Source organism: Gadus chalcogrammus, chromosome 6 (assembly GCF_026213295.1).
Source record: "Gadus chalcogrammus isolate NIFS_2021 chromosome 6, NIFS_Gcha_1.0, whole genome shotgun sequence".
Taxonomy (NCBI): Eukaryota; Metazoa; Chordata; class Actinopteri; order Gadiformes; family Gadidae; genus Gadus; species Gadus chalcogrammus.
In genome coordinates this window covers 19,563,478-19,581,981 of record NC_079417.1, presented here as the reverse complement: position 1 = coordinate 19,581,981, position 18,504 = coordinate 19,563,478, and the positions used below count along the sequence as shown (strand labels likewise).

At 47.0% G+C, this 18,504-nt stretch overlaps 1 protein-coding gene across 1 annotated transcript in view; it reads left to right on the top strand.

Annotated features, from left to right (window-relative positions):
- The first annotated feature begins 2,768 nt into the window (after positions 1 to 2,768).
- LOC130384933 (transmembrane protein 132C-like) overlaps positions 2,769 to 18,504 on the top strand; it is a 33,385-nt gene continuing 17,649 nt past the window's right edge. Inside the window, exons 1-2 of the mRNA XM_056593341.1 lie at positions 2,769 to 2,916; positions 7,779 to 8,676. Of these exons, the coding sequence (XP_056449316.1) occupies positions 2,844 to 2,916; positions 7,779 to 8,676 (971 nt within the window). The 5' untranslated portion in view covers positions 2,769 to 2,843. The remainder of the gene's footprint in view (positions 2,917 to 7,778; positions 8,677 to 18,504) is intronic.

The following is an 18,504-nucleotide window of genomic DNA, read 5'->3' as shown; positions in this document are numbered from 1 at the left end:
TAGATTCAGTTGTTCTTTATTCAGATTGTCTTTCAGGGTTATCAATGTTGTAATTATGTTTTATTTTTCCCATCGCTTTTTTTTTAATGGTTATTGACATAGTTCGTCGTCTTCATTGAATAGCGATATTGCCAAGGTCGTATACAGCACAACAACAAAACCATTAAGTGGTTCTGCCTCCGTTAGGGTTTGGATGCCCAATTTTCATGCACAAATAATTGTTTAAAGGAGACATATTATACCACCAGGTGTGATTGTGATTGGCCTTACAAGACGTTTCGAAAATCTGCCCCATATGACATCACTAGTGGGCATGTCCACCTAGATGTGTGCTGGATAGATCAGTCTACCAGCCTACCCAGTGGACTGAAGTAAACGTTACTCATCTATCCAGCACAGATCTAGGTGGACACGCCCACTATGTCATATGGGGCAGATTTTCGAAACGGCTTGTAAGGCTAATCACACACCTGGTCAGGGACGTGCACAGGGGGGTTGCTCAGGTTGCTTGGGCAACTGCCCATATGCCCTCCTCGACTCAGGTTGCCCTTCCGAGGAAAAATCGTTTTTTAATCATTCAATGGATGCAGAATTTCATGTAGGCCTATAAAAATCGCCACTCGAAACATTTCATAAAGTATCCGTTGCCTCATTCAATTCCGTTCGGGCACTGAGAGTGAAAGTCAGTAGGGGGAGGGCAAACTCTGCCGCGCGGCAACAGCCGCTTTTGCCGCCGCCCCTCTGCCGCCCTTCCCCCATTGAAATTAATGGAGGCGGCGAGTTGCCGCGCGGGCGCGGCGTGTGAGAAGCGCTGCACGCGACCGGAACACCGGCACCTGTGAGACGACTGCCTTGATGTTCTCGGAAAAGGTGAATTTGAGATGCATAACAAACAAACAATCATCATCACGTTTTATGAAATGAATTACAATCTTCATAAATCCAGGCTCAGTTTGCCACGTAACGTTTAGCCTAAATAATCAGACAGCTAGCTAGCTTGCAGACAAGCAGCCCGTTATCACATAGTCTACACATTCTTAGGCAAACTAAACTACATGTCTGCTGATAGTTTTGTTTCTAACATTTCCTTTTAACAAGAAGAATAAATGATGGAAGTAATACATCACATGAATTCTTTCATTCAAAATGGTTCATGCCTAAATCTTATCACTATTTTGGGTAGCCTATTGTTTGTTATTGTTAAGTGAAGCCGAAATGCCCAGTGAAAAGAGGAGGATTCAGGAGAGAGAGAGAGACAACTAAAGGAGGCAGCTAAGAGGGGCACATTACTACAGGGTAGTGATGTGCTCCGAAAAAAATCCGAAATCAGTGTGGTCAAGAGCGGCTGTCTGACCTCCTCCTGCTGTCCATAGAGAAGGACATACCAATCGACAAAGAAGAGGTTCTGAAGGCTTCTCTTTTGAAGCTTTGCATTTTTAAAATGTCAATTTGGAGAAACTTATCAGTGACTTGATAGGATGTTGTTTAATTATGTTTGTGTTCATGTTATGTTCTTCTTCTTCAAGTCGTGTTTTTTTTTGGGGGGGGGGGGGGGGCGCCCTTTTTTCAGGTCAGAGCAACTGCCCCTCAAAATTCCTGTGCACGTCCCTGCACCTGGTGTTATAATATGTCTCCTATAAGTAGCTTTATTAATGGAAATTAAAAGTGTACTTTCTCGTAAGCTGGTCATTACCATCAGAGGGCACCAGAACCTATACCTGCTTCTCTGCGTCGACGGGCCGGATAGTGACCTACTCTGATCGAGTTGTTACCGAAAACCTGCCTTCGTTTAAACCTTGTAATCTGACACTGCTTCGGCTGATCACTGCAGAGGCGCAGAGGTGCAGCCATGAGCGACCTCATGGACGGACCTGATGCTGATCACATTCAGTCACATGCATAAAGTAGACATTCATTAATATTAATTTATTTTAAATAAAAAAACACACTTCATGTTAATAACAATGATTAAAGACGAACTATAGTCTATCGTTGACCAGTGAGCCCGTTGCTCGTGTAAGGTACTCGGGGTTAAGTCATCCCCGCAGCTTGGTGACCGGATTCGGAGTGACAGTTGACGAGCTGAGCGCCCTGAGGACTGCGCACCGGAGCCAGTCAGTGATCTGCTGACAGTCGCTCGACACCGCGGGGACCTGGCGACGGCGTTCGCTGACGTCTGGAAACACCGCACCACGGGTGCTGCGATGTACGCGCTGTAGCTTTTGCTCACATTTTGGAATCATTTCAGAACGCTTTTGTTATTTACATCGTAAAATATAAGTTTTTTGCGCACAAACTTGGTCGCGAGCGATCCCCATATTTCAATTAACGCTCGATCGTATTACAAAAACGCTTTTACGCACAACTTTTACGCATCTGATACTCCAACCATCGATTGACACCAATGGTCTGTGCTCGTGAGGACCGGGCGGACCGAGCGGCAGGTTGAACTCACACAGGTGTCGTTTAGTGCTGAGAGCAGATCAGCCATGGAGGACTGGACTTCCAGCACGCACCAGTGACCCAGACCCGGGAGAGGGGGACCTGCGTGTAGACCAAACCCGGGAGAGGAAGAGCTGGCTGTAGACCCAACCCGGGAAAGGGAGCGCTGCCGAGATCCAACCCGGGAGAGGGGGCGCTGCCTGTAGACCCGACCCGGGAGAGGGGACTAACCCGGGAGAGGGGGCCAGCCTGTAGGATACTGAACCACACGCCAGTGACTCAGACCCACCCGCGAGAGGGAACCCTGCCTTTAGAACCTACCCGGTAGAGGGGACGTCCTGCCTATAGACACAACCCCGGACAGGGGATCCTGCCTGTAGGATACTGAACCACGTGCCAAAATGAGTCTTTGCTGTCCGACCTGGAAGATCATAAATATTTTATTTGCAACATGTATTGCCGTTATCGCGCAAGGTATGTGACAATAACGTTGTTATTTCGGCTTGTCTATTTTTTATTGAAATTAAAATGAAGTGATTGTGTGTGTGTGTGTGTGTGTGTGTGTGTGTGTGTGTGTGTGTGTGTGTGTGTGTGTGTGTGTGTGTGTGTGTGTGTGTTTGTATGTGTGTGTGTGTATGTGTGTGTGTGTGTGTGTATGTATGTGTGTGTGAGAGTGAGATTTCAACTTGTAATAAAATGTGCATGCTCCTCGACTGTGAGTGAAAATAATAAATTAGGAATAATTTATCATCATCGATCATTGATAGCAGCAAGTGATATTAACTAATGACATATTGATCATGAACACATAGCAGGACATATAGTTTACTTGATTGCATGATTTGAATGTATGTTGTGCGTAACGAGTGCACTGTAGGCCTACTGTATCATGTTGCTTTCAATATCAATAACTATACAGATGCTTCTTTTAAAATAATAGTTAAATGCAAAAGGACGCTTTAATACAGTAGCAGGCATGCAGACTTAAGGCACATTCACACGTGTGAACTAACCATTAAACGTGGAAAATAACAAACTCAACGAGGGCCTTTATGACCTAGGAAGGCACAATTTACCGTTTTAAGGGAATGACGGCTGGGTGATTTTAGGTTGGTTCATAAAATAGGAAAATCGTGATAAAACGTATTTTTAAAGAAGCTTTGATGGTCTCATTGGCATTGAGATCTAAACCAATCGCTGCAAACGATTAAGCCTCTCTTACATGTGTGTGTGTGTGTGTGTGTGTGTGTGTGTGTGTGTGTGTGTGTGTGTGTGTGTGTGTGTGTGTGTGTGTGTGTGTGTGCGTGCGTGCGTGCGTGCGTGCGTGCGTGCGTGCGTGCGTGCGTGCGTGTGTGTGTGTGTGTGTGTCTCTCTCTCTCTCTCTCTCTCTCTCTCTCTCTCTCTCTCTCTCTCTCTCTCTCTCTCTCTCTCTCTCTCTCTCTCTCTCTCTCTCCTCTCTCTCTCTCTCTCTCTCGCGCGCTGTGTTGCGTTGGATTGCTATTTTATTAAGTAACTTGCCCTTATATATACATACTGCTCAGAACATGACTACTAAAGCCAACAATAGGCTGGAGGCTAAACTCGTTTATTGCCATGGCATTTACGAAACACCAAAATGTCATCTTAAGTTTGTGTCAGTGGAAACACTTGCAGAAGCTCTCTGTTTTCATTTGCTAGCAGCATGGGAAGGGGTTTGAAAAACGTACAGTCACATACAAGCCAGTTTCCGAACCAAACAGCTGATTAAATGTAGGACGTTTGTCAATTTCTGCGGTGCTATTTAAAGCCTACTTCAACAAGCTGTTTGCACATATGGTATAAGTCATTACTGCACATTACGATTCATGGTGGTTGCTCTGGGTTTGTGCTTGGCAATTTAATAATTTGAAGATTAATTGCATGCATGATGAAGGTTAAAGGAGCGCATATTAAATTGAAATCAGTTGTGGGGAAAAAAAGTAGCCTACAATAGAATCCCACAGTCTTACAAGGGTGCACTCAAACAGTTTGTTAATTTGGGTGATTAATCAAGTGGAAAGATCACAACCAGACCAAGACCATGTGTTTGTGAGAAACAATTATTTTACACATAGGCCTACTACATATTCAAAACCTTTAATAAGATATATTTGTATTTGTGTGCAATGCTTAAAATACCTCCAACCTCTTACAATAAAGTTTGATGTCATTGACACTATACTCTGACTCTAGAGCCTATATAGACTATGGCCTAGTCTATAGGCTCTAGAGAGCGAAGAATATTTTGTTAATGTTTTTAATAACATGGTTTTGGCCAGCTAATGGCTAATGGATGTTGCATAGATTGGTGACACCACTTTTTGCAAACACACATTTCAATAATATTAGTGAGATATCATCTTCGCTCATAAGCCTTTTTGATTTGGAAACGGACAGAGAAGGCGAATTTCAATCCACCTGGAAGCACATTTTGTTGATTCCACTTGTATGTGCCATATACTTTTATGTGTGGCACAGGGATTCTGCGTTGCCCTGTGTGGCTGTTCTGCCCTTTTATTTCGCCCTTAAAGTATTTTGGATACTTGATGTAGTATCACCTTAGTACACAGATTACCTGCTATTTTCGCAATTCAATTAATACATCATTAAGTTTAGTTTGCAAATAAGCAATCAATTGAACCTTTAAAACATTGGCACTGGCTCCCTTTCTCTCCTACATCTTGGAGGCTAGCTGCATATGTGTAGCTCAGCTAACATGATGCTCTTTACACCACAGTAGGGTAGGCCCGAAATATATACGCTTCACTGGTATGCTACCTATCTCATAACAATCGCAGCTCATCAATCTTAGTAGGATAAAAACGTATTCGCTAGCCTAACCTATCTTATTTTTTTACTTCTTGGAGAGATCTTGGTTTCTGTCACAGTATACTTTGGCAGTCTGTTTTGTTAACCAGCAGCCTACAGGGTGCGAAGGGCTCTGGACGATGCAGCCAACATAAGCAAAGAATCGCAAAGGGGCTTTAATTTTTGGTTTAGAGACAAAGTAGTCTAACGTGTTACCTACCTCAGTTGGCAACACTTACGAACATACTACTTGCTAACGTAAAAAATTTGTTAAATTTAAAAGTTATGCTATGAAAACACGAAGCGCAATCTGTATGTTAGTCTTTAAAATTAGATGCCAGAAAGGGGGACAGCAGAACCCAGAAGCTTTTGGCCACAGGCTGTTTGTTGGCCAGTCTGCATGGGAGTCCTTCTTTCTAAGCTAGGCCCTTCATAAAACAAGTTGAAGCTCTCCTTTAAGTCATTCTGGAGTTTGGCACAGCTGGGGCTGCTGAATTTGCTCTCTTTATTTGCCAGATGAGCTTCAGTTTTCTCCTCACATTCAAGAGACAGTGGAAGCAATATAGGGCATGCCACACTATGGGTGCAGCTCTGGGGCAGAGCATTGGGGGATTCTACCATCCTGGCCAGTGTTGACACCCTGCAGCCGCTGCCAGGCCCTGGATTTAACCACCGTCCCCATCTGTCACCATGACCACTGGGGGGCTAAGTGAGATCAACCACGTTCTCCCTGCTACCCCCGCCCTATCGCCTACAGACCCGAAGTTAACCTGTGTGCAGACAGGATCAGCCGGCAGGAAAACATGTTATCCTGAGGCCGGGCGTGTTGACGAGACGGTGACACGTTCTGTATGCTGTGTCAGCCACCCAGCCCGGCTCCCAGCAGCGCGCCCGCCTCCTGGAGGTGAAGGAACATGAAGGGTGACACAAATATATGTGGAACGCCATCAGGCGTGACGTCCGTGTTTATATATAGAGTGCGAAAACTGTTTATCAAGATCTCTCGAAAGATCATGGACAGGCCGCGTGTTGCCAGGTTCACTCGTCGAGCTGCGTTTGGCGGGTAAAAAGTGTGTTGTTGTGGCCGCTGTCTCGAGGACCCTCACACATCGTACATATGCACATCTGAATTCTGATGCCGATCTCAAAGAACTTTGTTCATCTTCCGTCAGCCGTGTTGAAATCACAGTGAGAGGCTGATGCAACGGATCACTTGCTCGGATTCACACTGCAGCTAATAGCCTGTCTTTTTCTGTTCAGCCCCCTTTCTCACTCTGCGTACGAGACCTGTGCTTCGCCCCATCCATTTCAATATAACCTCTACAGTAAACACATTAGGGTTATCATCCTTTGTATTCACCCAGTAAGGTAATTGCATGATGTAGCTGGTCCCCAGCTCTCATAATAATCATCTGTGTAATCTATTAAATGGATGCTTAATAAGGACACACACAGCTCTAACCTAGGCCCCAATGGATCATATAGAGTTGCAACCCCTATCCCGAGCCACTCCTCCGCCTCCTCCCTATACTGAACCCTATCCACTCATCCACTTCTCCAGTTCTCCCCCACTCCACAGACTTCTCCACATCCTCCCCCACCTGAACCCCTTCCACTCCTCCCATACCCCACCCACTCCTACACCTCATCCCCTGCCCGGTCCTCCCCCTCCTCCCCCACTCCTCCACCTCCTCCCTCACCCGAACCCCACCCACTCCTCCCCTACCCCACCCACTCCTCCAACCTCCTCCCCCGCCCGGTCCTCCACCTCCTCCCCCATCTGAACCCCATCTGCTCCCCCATTCCTCCACTCCTCCCCCTGCCCCAACCGCTCCAACACGCCTCCTCGACTCCCACCCGCCCATCCACCTACTCCCCCAGCCCCACCCATTCCTCCACCCTAGAGCTTAGCAGATCAGACCGCTGAGGATGTGTGGTTGCTGTTTTTTTCTCATCCCGGGTTAGGGCCGGTCAGTACACATGACGCATGCTCTCCTTTGCCCTTTTCAGTAGCTATGACCTGAAGCTGGTTGGGTTTGCTAATGCCTTTGAATCATTTGAGTTGTGTATCGCTTATAAACAAGGTACATTACCAAGAAGCACATAATTACAAAAGCAATCACTGTGACCCCCATATTGGGTTGTCTGCTTTAATATTGCTGCCATGATATCCCTCTGCGTCCATTTGTTATCCGCTGGTTTAGAGACTACAATGTCCCAAATCCTTTCGAATTGTAATTCATATGATTTCCCTCATGGACCAACTATGGGGATTTTTCTTATTAAATTGGAGGGTTAGATGATTTTGAGCGTAATAACTTAAGCGTGATAGCTATTAGTTCCCTGGAATGAAACAATGCACAAGGCTCGTTCCCCAATGGTCCTTTTAACTTTCAACTTAATTTAGTTTGTTTAGATCTGAGGAGACTTTCCTTATATCCTAATTCGTAACTTTAAAGGAAGCCTTCCCTCGATATCCCTAACACGCTTTTCTTGTCTTCGTCCTCCAGACTCGGAGAGAGGGGACGTGAGTGACAGCGCTAAGAGCTCGGTGCCTCTCCCCATCTACCTGCCCGTCGACTATGAGCTGTTGGACGCAGAGTACTTCCTCCTCAAGGAGGCGGGCCAGGACTTCATGAGGAACTCCAGCATGGGGACTCACACACAGCCCTTCGTGGTGCTGCGGGCCAGTGGCCAGCCAGTGGTCAACGCCAGCTACGGCCCGCTGTCGGCCCAGCAGCCCGTCCCCCGGGACCTCCTGCAGGGCGTGCCGCTCTTCAACGCCCCGGGGGCCCTCACCTACAACTGGAAGATCCAGTCCTTCGTGCTGACCCCCAGGGTGTTCTCCTCCAAGCCCAAGGTGCGGGTGCTGTTCTACGTGGCGGGGCGGGAGTGGGGCGGCCGGCCGGCGGAGGCGATGGAGGAGCTGCCCTGCGTGACGGTGTACGCCTTCTGGCAGACCCAGGAGGTGAGGGGCTCCTGCACCCTGGGGGGCGAAAAGGGGACCTGCATGGCGGAGCTGGTGCCTCTGCCCAGCTGGTTCGCCGCCGCAGGAGGGGAGAGCAGCAGCAGCAGCGAGAGGCAGGACCCGTCCTCGGGGAACCCCGTGGAGCTGTACTACCAGGCCTGGCCCAGCGCCGGCGGGAGCTGCAGCTCCCCGGAGGTGGGGCGCCGGGGGGGCCCGGGGGGGCAGCAGCGGCAGGCCAGGGTGCTACCGGTCACGCCAATGCAGAGGATCGGCAGCTTGAGGCTGCTGCAGGTGCCCAAGGGAATGGCCACGCTGTCGCGCCTCAAGCTGGGGAACGCCATCGTCATACGCACCGCGTCCAAACCGCTGAAGAAAACGGACATCGCCACCTTCTACATCCTCATGGTCTCCTCGGCCCAGCTTCTCAACTTCACTCTCCGGTAAGTTTTTCGATTTCCCGATTACGAGGTGAAGAAGGAATGGCTGTTCTTTAACCAAACAAATCGAATTGGTACGATTCAGGATATATTTAAGTACATTTTTGTTCAAGAGATCACGTAGAATCCCATGGAGGTTATTTTAACAGCGGTGTGAGTCCCCTTTCCTTATTTTCCCTGGAAAAATGTGTTCCTACTAGACCAAGTCCGATGGAGTAAGAGAAATGTAATTCATGGAAAGTATAATAATATAATTATTATAATTATTACTCAGATTTTAGTACCCCAATTTTCCAAATCTGTGATAAAGAGTAACATATATTGTAAACATCGAGCATGTTGTGTATTGCGAATCCCAAATTCTTCTGAAATATCATGTTTGGATTGGAATTTATTGATTTAGTTTTAATCGTATTATCAGTGCTGCTCTCCAGTTGAATGAATGAATGTCATTCACATCATGCTGGTGAGGCAGAGAGATTACCACCTGAGCACTGTACTGACCTACATATCGCACCCACTTCATTGTATTACGGATGGTTTTATGGCCGCTCACTACATTAAACCTCATGTGATTATTATTAAGCAGGACTTAAAATAAAATCACATTTCAACAGATCACAGTCAAATCCAGTCAACGTAGTCCCAAAGAAATGAAGGCTAGCTCGCTCAGAGGCATAGATTTGTTTTATGGACTTTCTAGTTGACCATGAGAATGTCATTCACCCGGTAGCATGGATTCATTACTGTGCTAAAGCGTTTTGGCATCCCATTACGATCTCTGGGATCTTTATTATCTCTTTTACGAAGGCTTTGACTCAGAGGTTATCGGACATTATTTGCTTTGCTTTTGCTGTCTTAGTCATCTGTGAGCATCGCAGGGCTGCTCTGTAGTGGAGGCTTGTTTAATCAAAATGACAAGAGAAGATGCCGCTCTATTTCCCCTTATTCTTGTGTCCTTGTTTCTTCCCTGACTAAGCTCTGACGCAGAAAATGAACTCCTGCCGTTCCCCTCTTGTGTTTTTTATACACACTGATCTCTTAAACCCATACTGTCCTTTTAAACTCAGTTCCCGGTTGTTTCCAAGTAAACACAGCACACCACTCCTTTCCTCTCCCCTCTTATCCTCTCCTTTCCTCTATTCTCCTCTTCTCCCTGCTCCTCTCCTCTCCTTCCCTCCTCTCCTCCTCTCTTCTCTTTTGCTCTCCTCTCCTCTCCTCTCCTATCGGCTCCTCTCTTCTCCACTCCTCTCCACTACTCCCTGCTCCTCTCCTCTCCGCTCCTCCCCTTCTCTCCCCTTCCCTTCTCCTCTGCTATACTCTTCCATCCTCTCCTCCCTGCTACTCTGCTCTCCACTCCTATCCTCTCTTCTCTCCTCGCCTCTTCTTTTCTCTTCTTCTCTCCCCTCCTTCCTGCGCCTCTCCTCTCCTCTCCTACTGTCTACTCCAATCAACAGTTGGTCAGTTCAGTGCCACACAGCACCAGGCAGGCAGTGGTTGAGACCTGTCCTTGTACAAATCACCAACAATAGAACAGACGGCTCAGTGGCTCCCACCAGTACACAGGAAATAATGAATTTACTGCTGTGCATTTGCTTCCACCACCACCACCACCACCAGCCGCACCACCACCACCACCACCTCAGCCCTCATTTCTGTAAGGCCATTAGCACCGTCCCACCCCCAGCACCCCGCCCCCCTGCTGCTTGTTAGGTCATTAGCAGGCCCCGTGAGTGGTCTCCGTAACAGCTGTCTGTGTGCTTCATCACTGTCTGAACAGCCCATTTAGTTACGCTGAAATACCCCCTTGTCAGCCTGGTCGACCCGCTACCGGGAGTAGTGAGTGATTCAGGGGCTTGGTCGTGTGTGTGTGAACATGTGTGATGGGGTTGTGTGTATGTGTCTGCGTGTGTAAGGGTCTTGTGTGTGTGTGTGTGTGTGTGTGTGTCTGTGTGCGTTGGGTTCCTGTGTGTGTGAACATGTGTGTTGGGGTCGTGTGTATGTGTACATGTGTGTTGGGTTTGTGTGTGTGTGTGTGTGCGTGTGTAGGGGTCGTGTGTGTGTGTGTCTGTGTGTGTTGAGGTCGTGTGTGTGTGTGTGTCTGTGTGTGTTGGGGTCGTGTGTGTGTGTGTCTGTATGTGTTGGGGTCGTGTGTGTGTGTGTCTGTGTGTGTTGGGGTCGTGTGTGTGTGTGTCTGTGTGTGTTGGGGTCGTGTGTGTGTGTTTGTCTGTGTGTGTTGGGGTCGTGTGTGTGTCTGTGTTTGTTGGGGTCGTGTTTGTGTGTCTCTGTGTGTTGGGGTCGTGTGTGTGTGTCTGTGTGTGTTGGGGTCGTGTGTGTGTGTGTCTGTGTGTGTTGGGGTCGTGTGTGTGTGTTTGTCTGTGTGTGTTGGGGTCTTGTGTGTGTGTCTGTGTGTGTTGGGGTCGTGTGTGTGTGTGTCTGTGTGTGTTGGGGTCGTGTGTGTGTGTTTGTCTGTGTTTGTTGGGGTCGTGTTTGTGTGTCTCTGTGTGTTGGGGTCTTGTGTTTGTGTGTTTGTGTTGGGGTCGTGAGTGAGTGTGTCTGTGTCTGTTGGGGTGTGTTTGATGTCTGTGTGTGTTTGGGGTGTGTGTGTGTGTGTGTGTGTGTGTGTGTGTGTTTGGGTCGTGTGTGTGTGCGTCTGTGTCTGTGTGGGTTTGGGTCCTGGTTGTGTGTCTGTATTTGTTGGGGTTGTGTGTGTGTCCCTGTGTGTGTTGGGGTCATGTGTGTGTGTGTCTGCACGTGTTGGGGTCGGGTGCGTGTGTCCGTGTGTGACGGGGTCATGGGGTGGGGAGGAGATGAATCCACACCTGTCTGGCGCTGGAAGTAATCCCTCATCCTCTGTGACGCTTTGATAAAGGTCGTGGTGGAGTGCACGCACCGTTAACGTGAAGGTCAATTAGTTCCGTCTCATCCCGCCTGCGCTCGTCTCTCAGCGGGAGGGGCACGGCGAGCACCTCGTCAGCTCGGGTTTTTTTTATTGATTTATTCATTATGTTGTTAATATATGAACCAGTTATGAACTCCAAAGAGCATACAGGTTTCATGCTAGCTTGTTACCCTCAAGGTTTTCGTGATTAAAACGTTATCCTGTATCACTCAGTGCCCGCCCAGCTTTATCATATTAAATGCATGCATGTATAATTATGCACGCCTTATCATTCATCATTGGTTTGCGTGCTCTGACTCCTCCCACTTGGCAGCCCCATGCCTTCAAGGCCCCACCGGCTCCACCGAACTTACCGATGACAAGCACGTAGCTGATCGCCAACGATCAGCTACGTGCTAAACGACGGACATTTGCTTGCATAATTAACCATTGCATCTGTTTCTGATTGCATCGGGGTGCAACAGGGGCCCAGCGGCCCTGAGGCGATGTGTGGAGGAAAAAAGAACGGAAAACAAATCCGCTAGGCAGCGTGATTAAAAACACCATCGCTCCATCTAGCATCCATCCCTCCATCTGTAACTCATCCAGCCATCATCCATCTGTTTTCCCCAAGCCGCCCTTAATGAGGCGGTGAGTCTGGGTCGTACTTCACAGGTCACCATTACTGTTGCGGCCGGCTTGTCTGCTGGTCGACACTGGGGCAGTCTGATCCTGTGTTTTCCTTTGGAGCCTCGAAATTGAGCCTTTAGAGAGAAATAACTGCGCAACACAACAAGAAAAAAAGTCAAGAGAAAGACTACAGAAGACACTTGGAGAGAAAGAGCAAACAGCACGACTTGCATAAGACATGGGCCAAGGGGCTGGGTTGATCGTGTGTGACAGAGGTGGAGAGGCCATGTGTGGGCTCGTGTCCTAGTTTGCAAAGGGAGTTTATGTCTGCATGGAAGGATGCCAGAGGTCAATGCATTTGTGTGTGTCTTTACATAACACATGCACCTGCGACATCACGTCAGTGTTGGTGTGTGCGCACATGCATGTATGTGCGTGTGATAGTCTTTTGGCATGTCTCGCGAGTGTTCTCCTGCTGAGCGTGTGCTCGCCAGGGACTGAGGGGAGTATGTTAAGGAGTATGTAAAATATGAAAAACCCTGCTGCCACTCATGCCTCACCTGCTCGGAGGTGAGATGGATGGCGCGCTCGGCAGCCAAGAGCTGGTTCTCTCACACTCTGTCAGCTTCAGTCTCCCTGGGCATCCGTCTTCCCTGGCCTGTTGGAGCTCAAGTAGCAGGCTCCCTGGCCCAGCCACCCCCGTGCCTCCTAACCACAGACATGGTCTCTGCTTCTCTCCATCCACAGTTTAGAAGCCGAACAGGGAAAGTAAATCCTTTGTTTCTTGGAACAGTGCCTTCAGGGCGGGCTTTCTTCTTCTTCTTCTTCTTCTTCTTCTTCTTCTTCTTCTTCTTCTTCTTCTTCTTCTTCTTCTTCTTCTTCTTCTTCTTCTTCTTCTTCTTCTTCTTCTTCTTCTTCTTCTTCTTCTTCTTCTTCTTCTTCGGGGGGGAAAGGTGCTTGTAAACTTGGAGATTATCCGGGGGATCTGAACTACAGGCTGGCCACGCTGATCTCTGTGTGCACTTTGTGGTGTTTTCTCAATGCAGGCCAAGTCGTTCTGCAGCCATTACTAGCTTAGCGCCCGGGGGATTGGCCCGCAGTTCAAGATACATGACATGTCACCACCCTTACATCCATGGCTGCACAGGATTAAAGTCCAATTTTCTGATAATTCCAATCCTGCAGTCCTTCTGTAATCTCTGCAGTTAGAGACACAGATGGAATGTAAAAGTTGAAATGCATGAAACCTGAAATTGTTCAAAAAAATTATAATCAATGGTTGAGTCCTTTAGATTTTCAGTCCATGGGAGGATATGAGCAGGCAAGAAGATCCACTTGGAACAACTGGGTGATAATTCAATGTGTTATTGATCTTATGATGATGGGATTTCGGATAGAAACTTTTATTTATTTACATATGGAATATAGAAATAATTATAATTTTCACTTGTTGAAGGCTGAAAACATATATAAATATATATCTATATCGATGTTATAGTTGCTGTGTTTGGGCTAAACAATGAATCCAATGACTGTATTTTAAAAACTGCAGTAACTGTATTCATGTAGCAGGTTATTACTGTATTACTGCCTTATTTCGAGTGCTGACCTATCAGATGTTGCTTCTGCGGCGTCTGAGTCGCCCATGGCTCCATCTTTTATCCCTACTCACATAGCTTCATCCCTCAGATCAAAGATGCCGCCCCCACTGCGCACGGCTCCTCTTCATGTACTCTGGCTCAGTGTTTGTGTGTGTGTGTGTGTCAGTGAGTGGGTCTGGGCATATGTGAGTTACTTTATTTGTGTGTGTGTGTGTGTGTGTGTGTGTGTGTGTGTGTGTGTGTGTGTGTGTGTGTGCGTGTGTGTGTGTGTGTGTGTGTGTGTTTGTGTGTGGCTGGTTCTCTGTAGTACCCTGATGTTTGCTATTGCAACCCAAAAACACCATCAACATCAACATCGGCCACGTTCCCGGTGTTTAAAACCCGCAGAAACATGAAAACAAAGCAGAAATAAATACATGTATTCTACAAATTCATTTCAAAGGGACTTCTAAAAGACACTGAACCCCACTGAAATGCCACTCTCTCCCTTCCCCGTGTATGTGTCTCCTGCGAATGCACACAGGCAGGGTTTAAGCATACCAACCCTACCCAACCCCATCCTTCCCTGGAATCACACAGAACTCGCATCATAAATAGAACAGACAACGTAGAAGTGGGGGCATTGATCCCCGAAAACCGACTGGCCCTGGCGGTGGAGCTAATGGGGATAACCTTCGCCATCTGGAGTTCGTACGCTGTACAAAATCTTCTATCTCACTGGCGGCAAAAGTGGCGCTACTCAACACCAGGTCGGTGTCGAATAAGACGTTCCTTTTAAATGACTTTTTCACTCAACGATGCCTGGATTTACTGTTCTTAACGGAGACTTGGTTAGGTGCGGGTGAAACATCCGTCTTTGGAGAACTTTGTCCAACTAACTGCTCCTTCCTTAGCACGCCTAGGTCTTCTGGGAGGGGTGGTGGTGTTGCTTTGGTTTTCAGGGATACATTCAAATTACGGCTACTTTCTGTGGGGTCTTATTCCACCTTTGAAATTCAATGCGTAATGGTGGAATCTACTTCAACTCCGTTAGTGTGCGCTCTGGTCTACAGGCCCCCGAAACCAAACAAGGACTTCATTTCAGAATTTTCTGACTTTCTGTCGCATTATATAACTTTGCATGATCGACTGTTGGTTTTGGGTGATTTTAATATCCACGTCTGCTGCCCAGATAAACCTATGGTTAAGGAATTCTGTCATCTGTTGGATTCTCTTGGCTTTATGCAACATATTAATCAGTCCACTCATGTACTCGGGCACACCCTAGACTTAATTTTATCCCATGGCCTGTCCATTGATAATGTTAATGTTGAGGATGCTTACTTATCCGATCACAAACCTATTGTATTCAATGTTAACATTTCTGATCCTCATTGCACAGCCAAATCCCCTGATCGCTATGCACGCTACATAGGCCCTCTCACTGCCGAACAGTTTGCAGATAGCTTTCTAGCTAGTGATGTTGCTACTTCCATTTTAACTACTACTGATCCCCCCCCTTGTGCAGATGAACTACTGAGTATTTTCAACTCCTCATGCTCAGCAATCTTAGATTCCATTGCCCCCTTTAAGATCAAACGCCCCAAACTCATATCACAACCTTGGCTGGATGACACTACCCGCTCTCTCAGGCGAGCCTGTCGGACAGCTGAGCGAAAGTGGAAGAAAGATCACCTCACTGTTTCTTTCCAAATTTTCAAGAACTCTCTAGCAACATTCCAAACAGCAGCTAAAGCAGCCAGAGTTATACACTTTTCCAATATTATCAGTGAACACGTCCATCGTCCCAAAATCCTTTTTAGCACTTTAAACTCAATCATCAATCCACAAGCCCCCTCACAAGTCGAGCCATCCACTGACATCTGCACGACATTTATGAAATGTTTTATTGACAAAATCAATCACATTAGGCAGTCTTTCACCCCCTCATCACCAGTCACTTCCCTGCATCACTTAGGCGTTAGGCCTTCAGCTCTTTTTGACAATTTCCTACCAGTGTCACTAGAGGAACTAAGGGACATTGTTAGGGTCATGAAGCCCTCAACTTCTCCTAACGATGCTGTCCCCTCCAAAATAATAAAAGACGTCTTTGACTCAATCGGCCCAAGTATTCAGGTCATCCTCAACTCTTGCCTGACCAGGGGTTTTGTTCCTGTAAGTTTTAAGCAGGCGGTTGTCCAGCCACTGCTTAAAAAACATAACCTGGATGCAAAATGTCCAAGAAACTACCGTCCAATCTCTAAATTACCTTTTATTTCAAAAATCCTGGAAAAGGTGGTTTTATCACAACTATTGCCCTTTTTAAACCATGCCGAGATTTTAGAACCCTTCCAATCAGGTTTTAGATCACGTCACAGCACTGAGACAGCCTTATTGAAAGTAACAAATGACCTGCTCCTCACTCTAGACTCTGGAGAAAATGCCATTTTGATCTTACTAGACCTCAGTGCCGCCTTCGACACTGTCGACCACAACACCCTCATGTCGCGCCTGGAGCAGTGGGTTGGTATTAGTAGCACAGCTCTTCAATGGTTCTCCTCCTATCTCACCAATAGATCTTTCACAGTGTCTATCGGACAGTTCTCCTCACCCTCTGCCCCTGTGTCCTGTGGGGTTCCCCAGGGGTCCATTTTAGGCCCTGTCCTCTTCTGCCTATACATGCTCCCTCTAGGGAATATAATCAGGAAGCATAACATTGCATTTCACTTTTATGCTGATGACTCGCAATTATATCTCCCTCTCAAATCTGCAGACTCGCTCCAGACCCTCCTTGACTGCCTTGAGGAGGTAAAAGTTTGGCTGGGTAGTAACTTCCTCCAAATTAATAATGACAAAACGGAAGTCATTATTTTTGGCCCTTCCAAATCCAAAACCCCTCGCACGGCCGACTTAGGTATTCTCTCCCCCTACGTCAAATCCCACTCCAGAAACCTGGGTGTCATCTTTGATTCTAATTTCTGCTTTGACAAGCAAATTGCTGCTGTGGTCAAGAGCAGTTTTTACCAGCTCAGAGTCATTGCCAAGATGAAACTCCATTTATCACTTCACAATCTGGAAATAGTAATACACGCCTTCATCACATCACGGCTGGATTACTGCAACTCCCTTTACCTAGGACTCCCTCAATCACTCCTCTCTCGCCTTCAGTTGGTCCAGAGCTCCGCAGCAAGGCTGCTGACTGGATCCAGAAAGCGGGATCATATAACCCCCATCCTAGCATCCCTTCACTGGTTGCCCATCCAGCACAGAATTCATTTTAAAACCGTACTTATGGTTTTTAAAGCCCTAAATGGCCTGGCCCCGCCGTACATCACAGAGCTCATCCACCACCACTCAGCACCCAGGTCCCTAAGATCAGGTAGCTTGGGTCTCTTACACGTTCCACGCACTAGGCTAAAACAGAGGGGTGACAGGGCTTTTGCTGTGGCTGCCCCCCGCCTTTGGAACGAGCTGCCGCCTGCAGTCAGAAACGCTCCTTCCATCACCATTTTTAAATCTAGGCTTAAAACACACCTTTTCGCCCTGGCCTTTCCTCCCCTTTTGTGATATCTCGTTTATTTGATATGTTTTTATCTATGTCTATGTATGTGGTATGTGTTCCTTTATATGCCTCTTTGCACCATGTACGGCACTTTGGCCAGTGAAAACTGTTTTTAAATGTGCCTTATAAATACATTTTACTTACTTACTTACTAGAAGACCTTTATAGGAGACGCAAAAAAAAAAAATATGTCTCTCTCCTGTTGCACTTCAAGCCCCGAATCAAGTGTCAAACATGCTACACTCTAAAGCCTGCCCACCAGGATCCAAGGAACGCCTGCACCATGGCAGATAGATTTGACCATGTGGCAGCTAAAAAAACCAATTGCTTAGACTTTTTTAATCTAGCAAGTAAAAATACGGTAATAAATGCTGTGGTGATGAGCACGAGCAGCATTACAGGATGTTGATGTGTGCATACACTGTCATATTGACGATGTGAAGCGTTCACAATAAGGAAAGGAGTTTTCAACGTAATTAAATAAATAAACAAAGAGGGACTAATGGAGTGAAAAAAAGAAAGAAAGAAAGAAAGAAAGAAAGAAAGAAAGAAAGAAAGAAAGAAAGAAAGAAAGACAGACTCCGGTTTGCTGAATGCTCCTCGCTGAATGTGCTCTCTCTATGCTCTATCTTTCCTTTAATCAATGGTCCACACACCGAGAATGCAGGAAAACACACACACATGGGCACGCGCACACACACACACACACACACACACACACACACACACACACACACACACACACACACACACACACACACACACACACACACACACACACACACACACACACACACACACACACACACACACACACACACACACACACACACACACACACACACACACACACACACACACACACACACACACACACACACACACACACACACACACACACACACACACACACACACACACACACACAGACGTATAAACACACACACACACAGGGACACACCGATAGACAGACACGAACACGTGATTATACTTCAATTAGATGTTAATGTGTTTGAACGCATCGTTCTTCTCTCTCTAATTGTTGCTCTTTAGTCTGACTGATGGCGCGCACAGGGATTCACGGCTGACTTTGAGAGTCCTGGCCAACCGCTACTCCTTGCCAAGCTGAAGATGCACTCAGAGGCAGATTGATGAGACGCCTATGAGGTTGATTACTC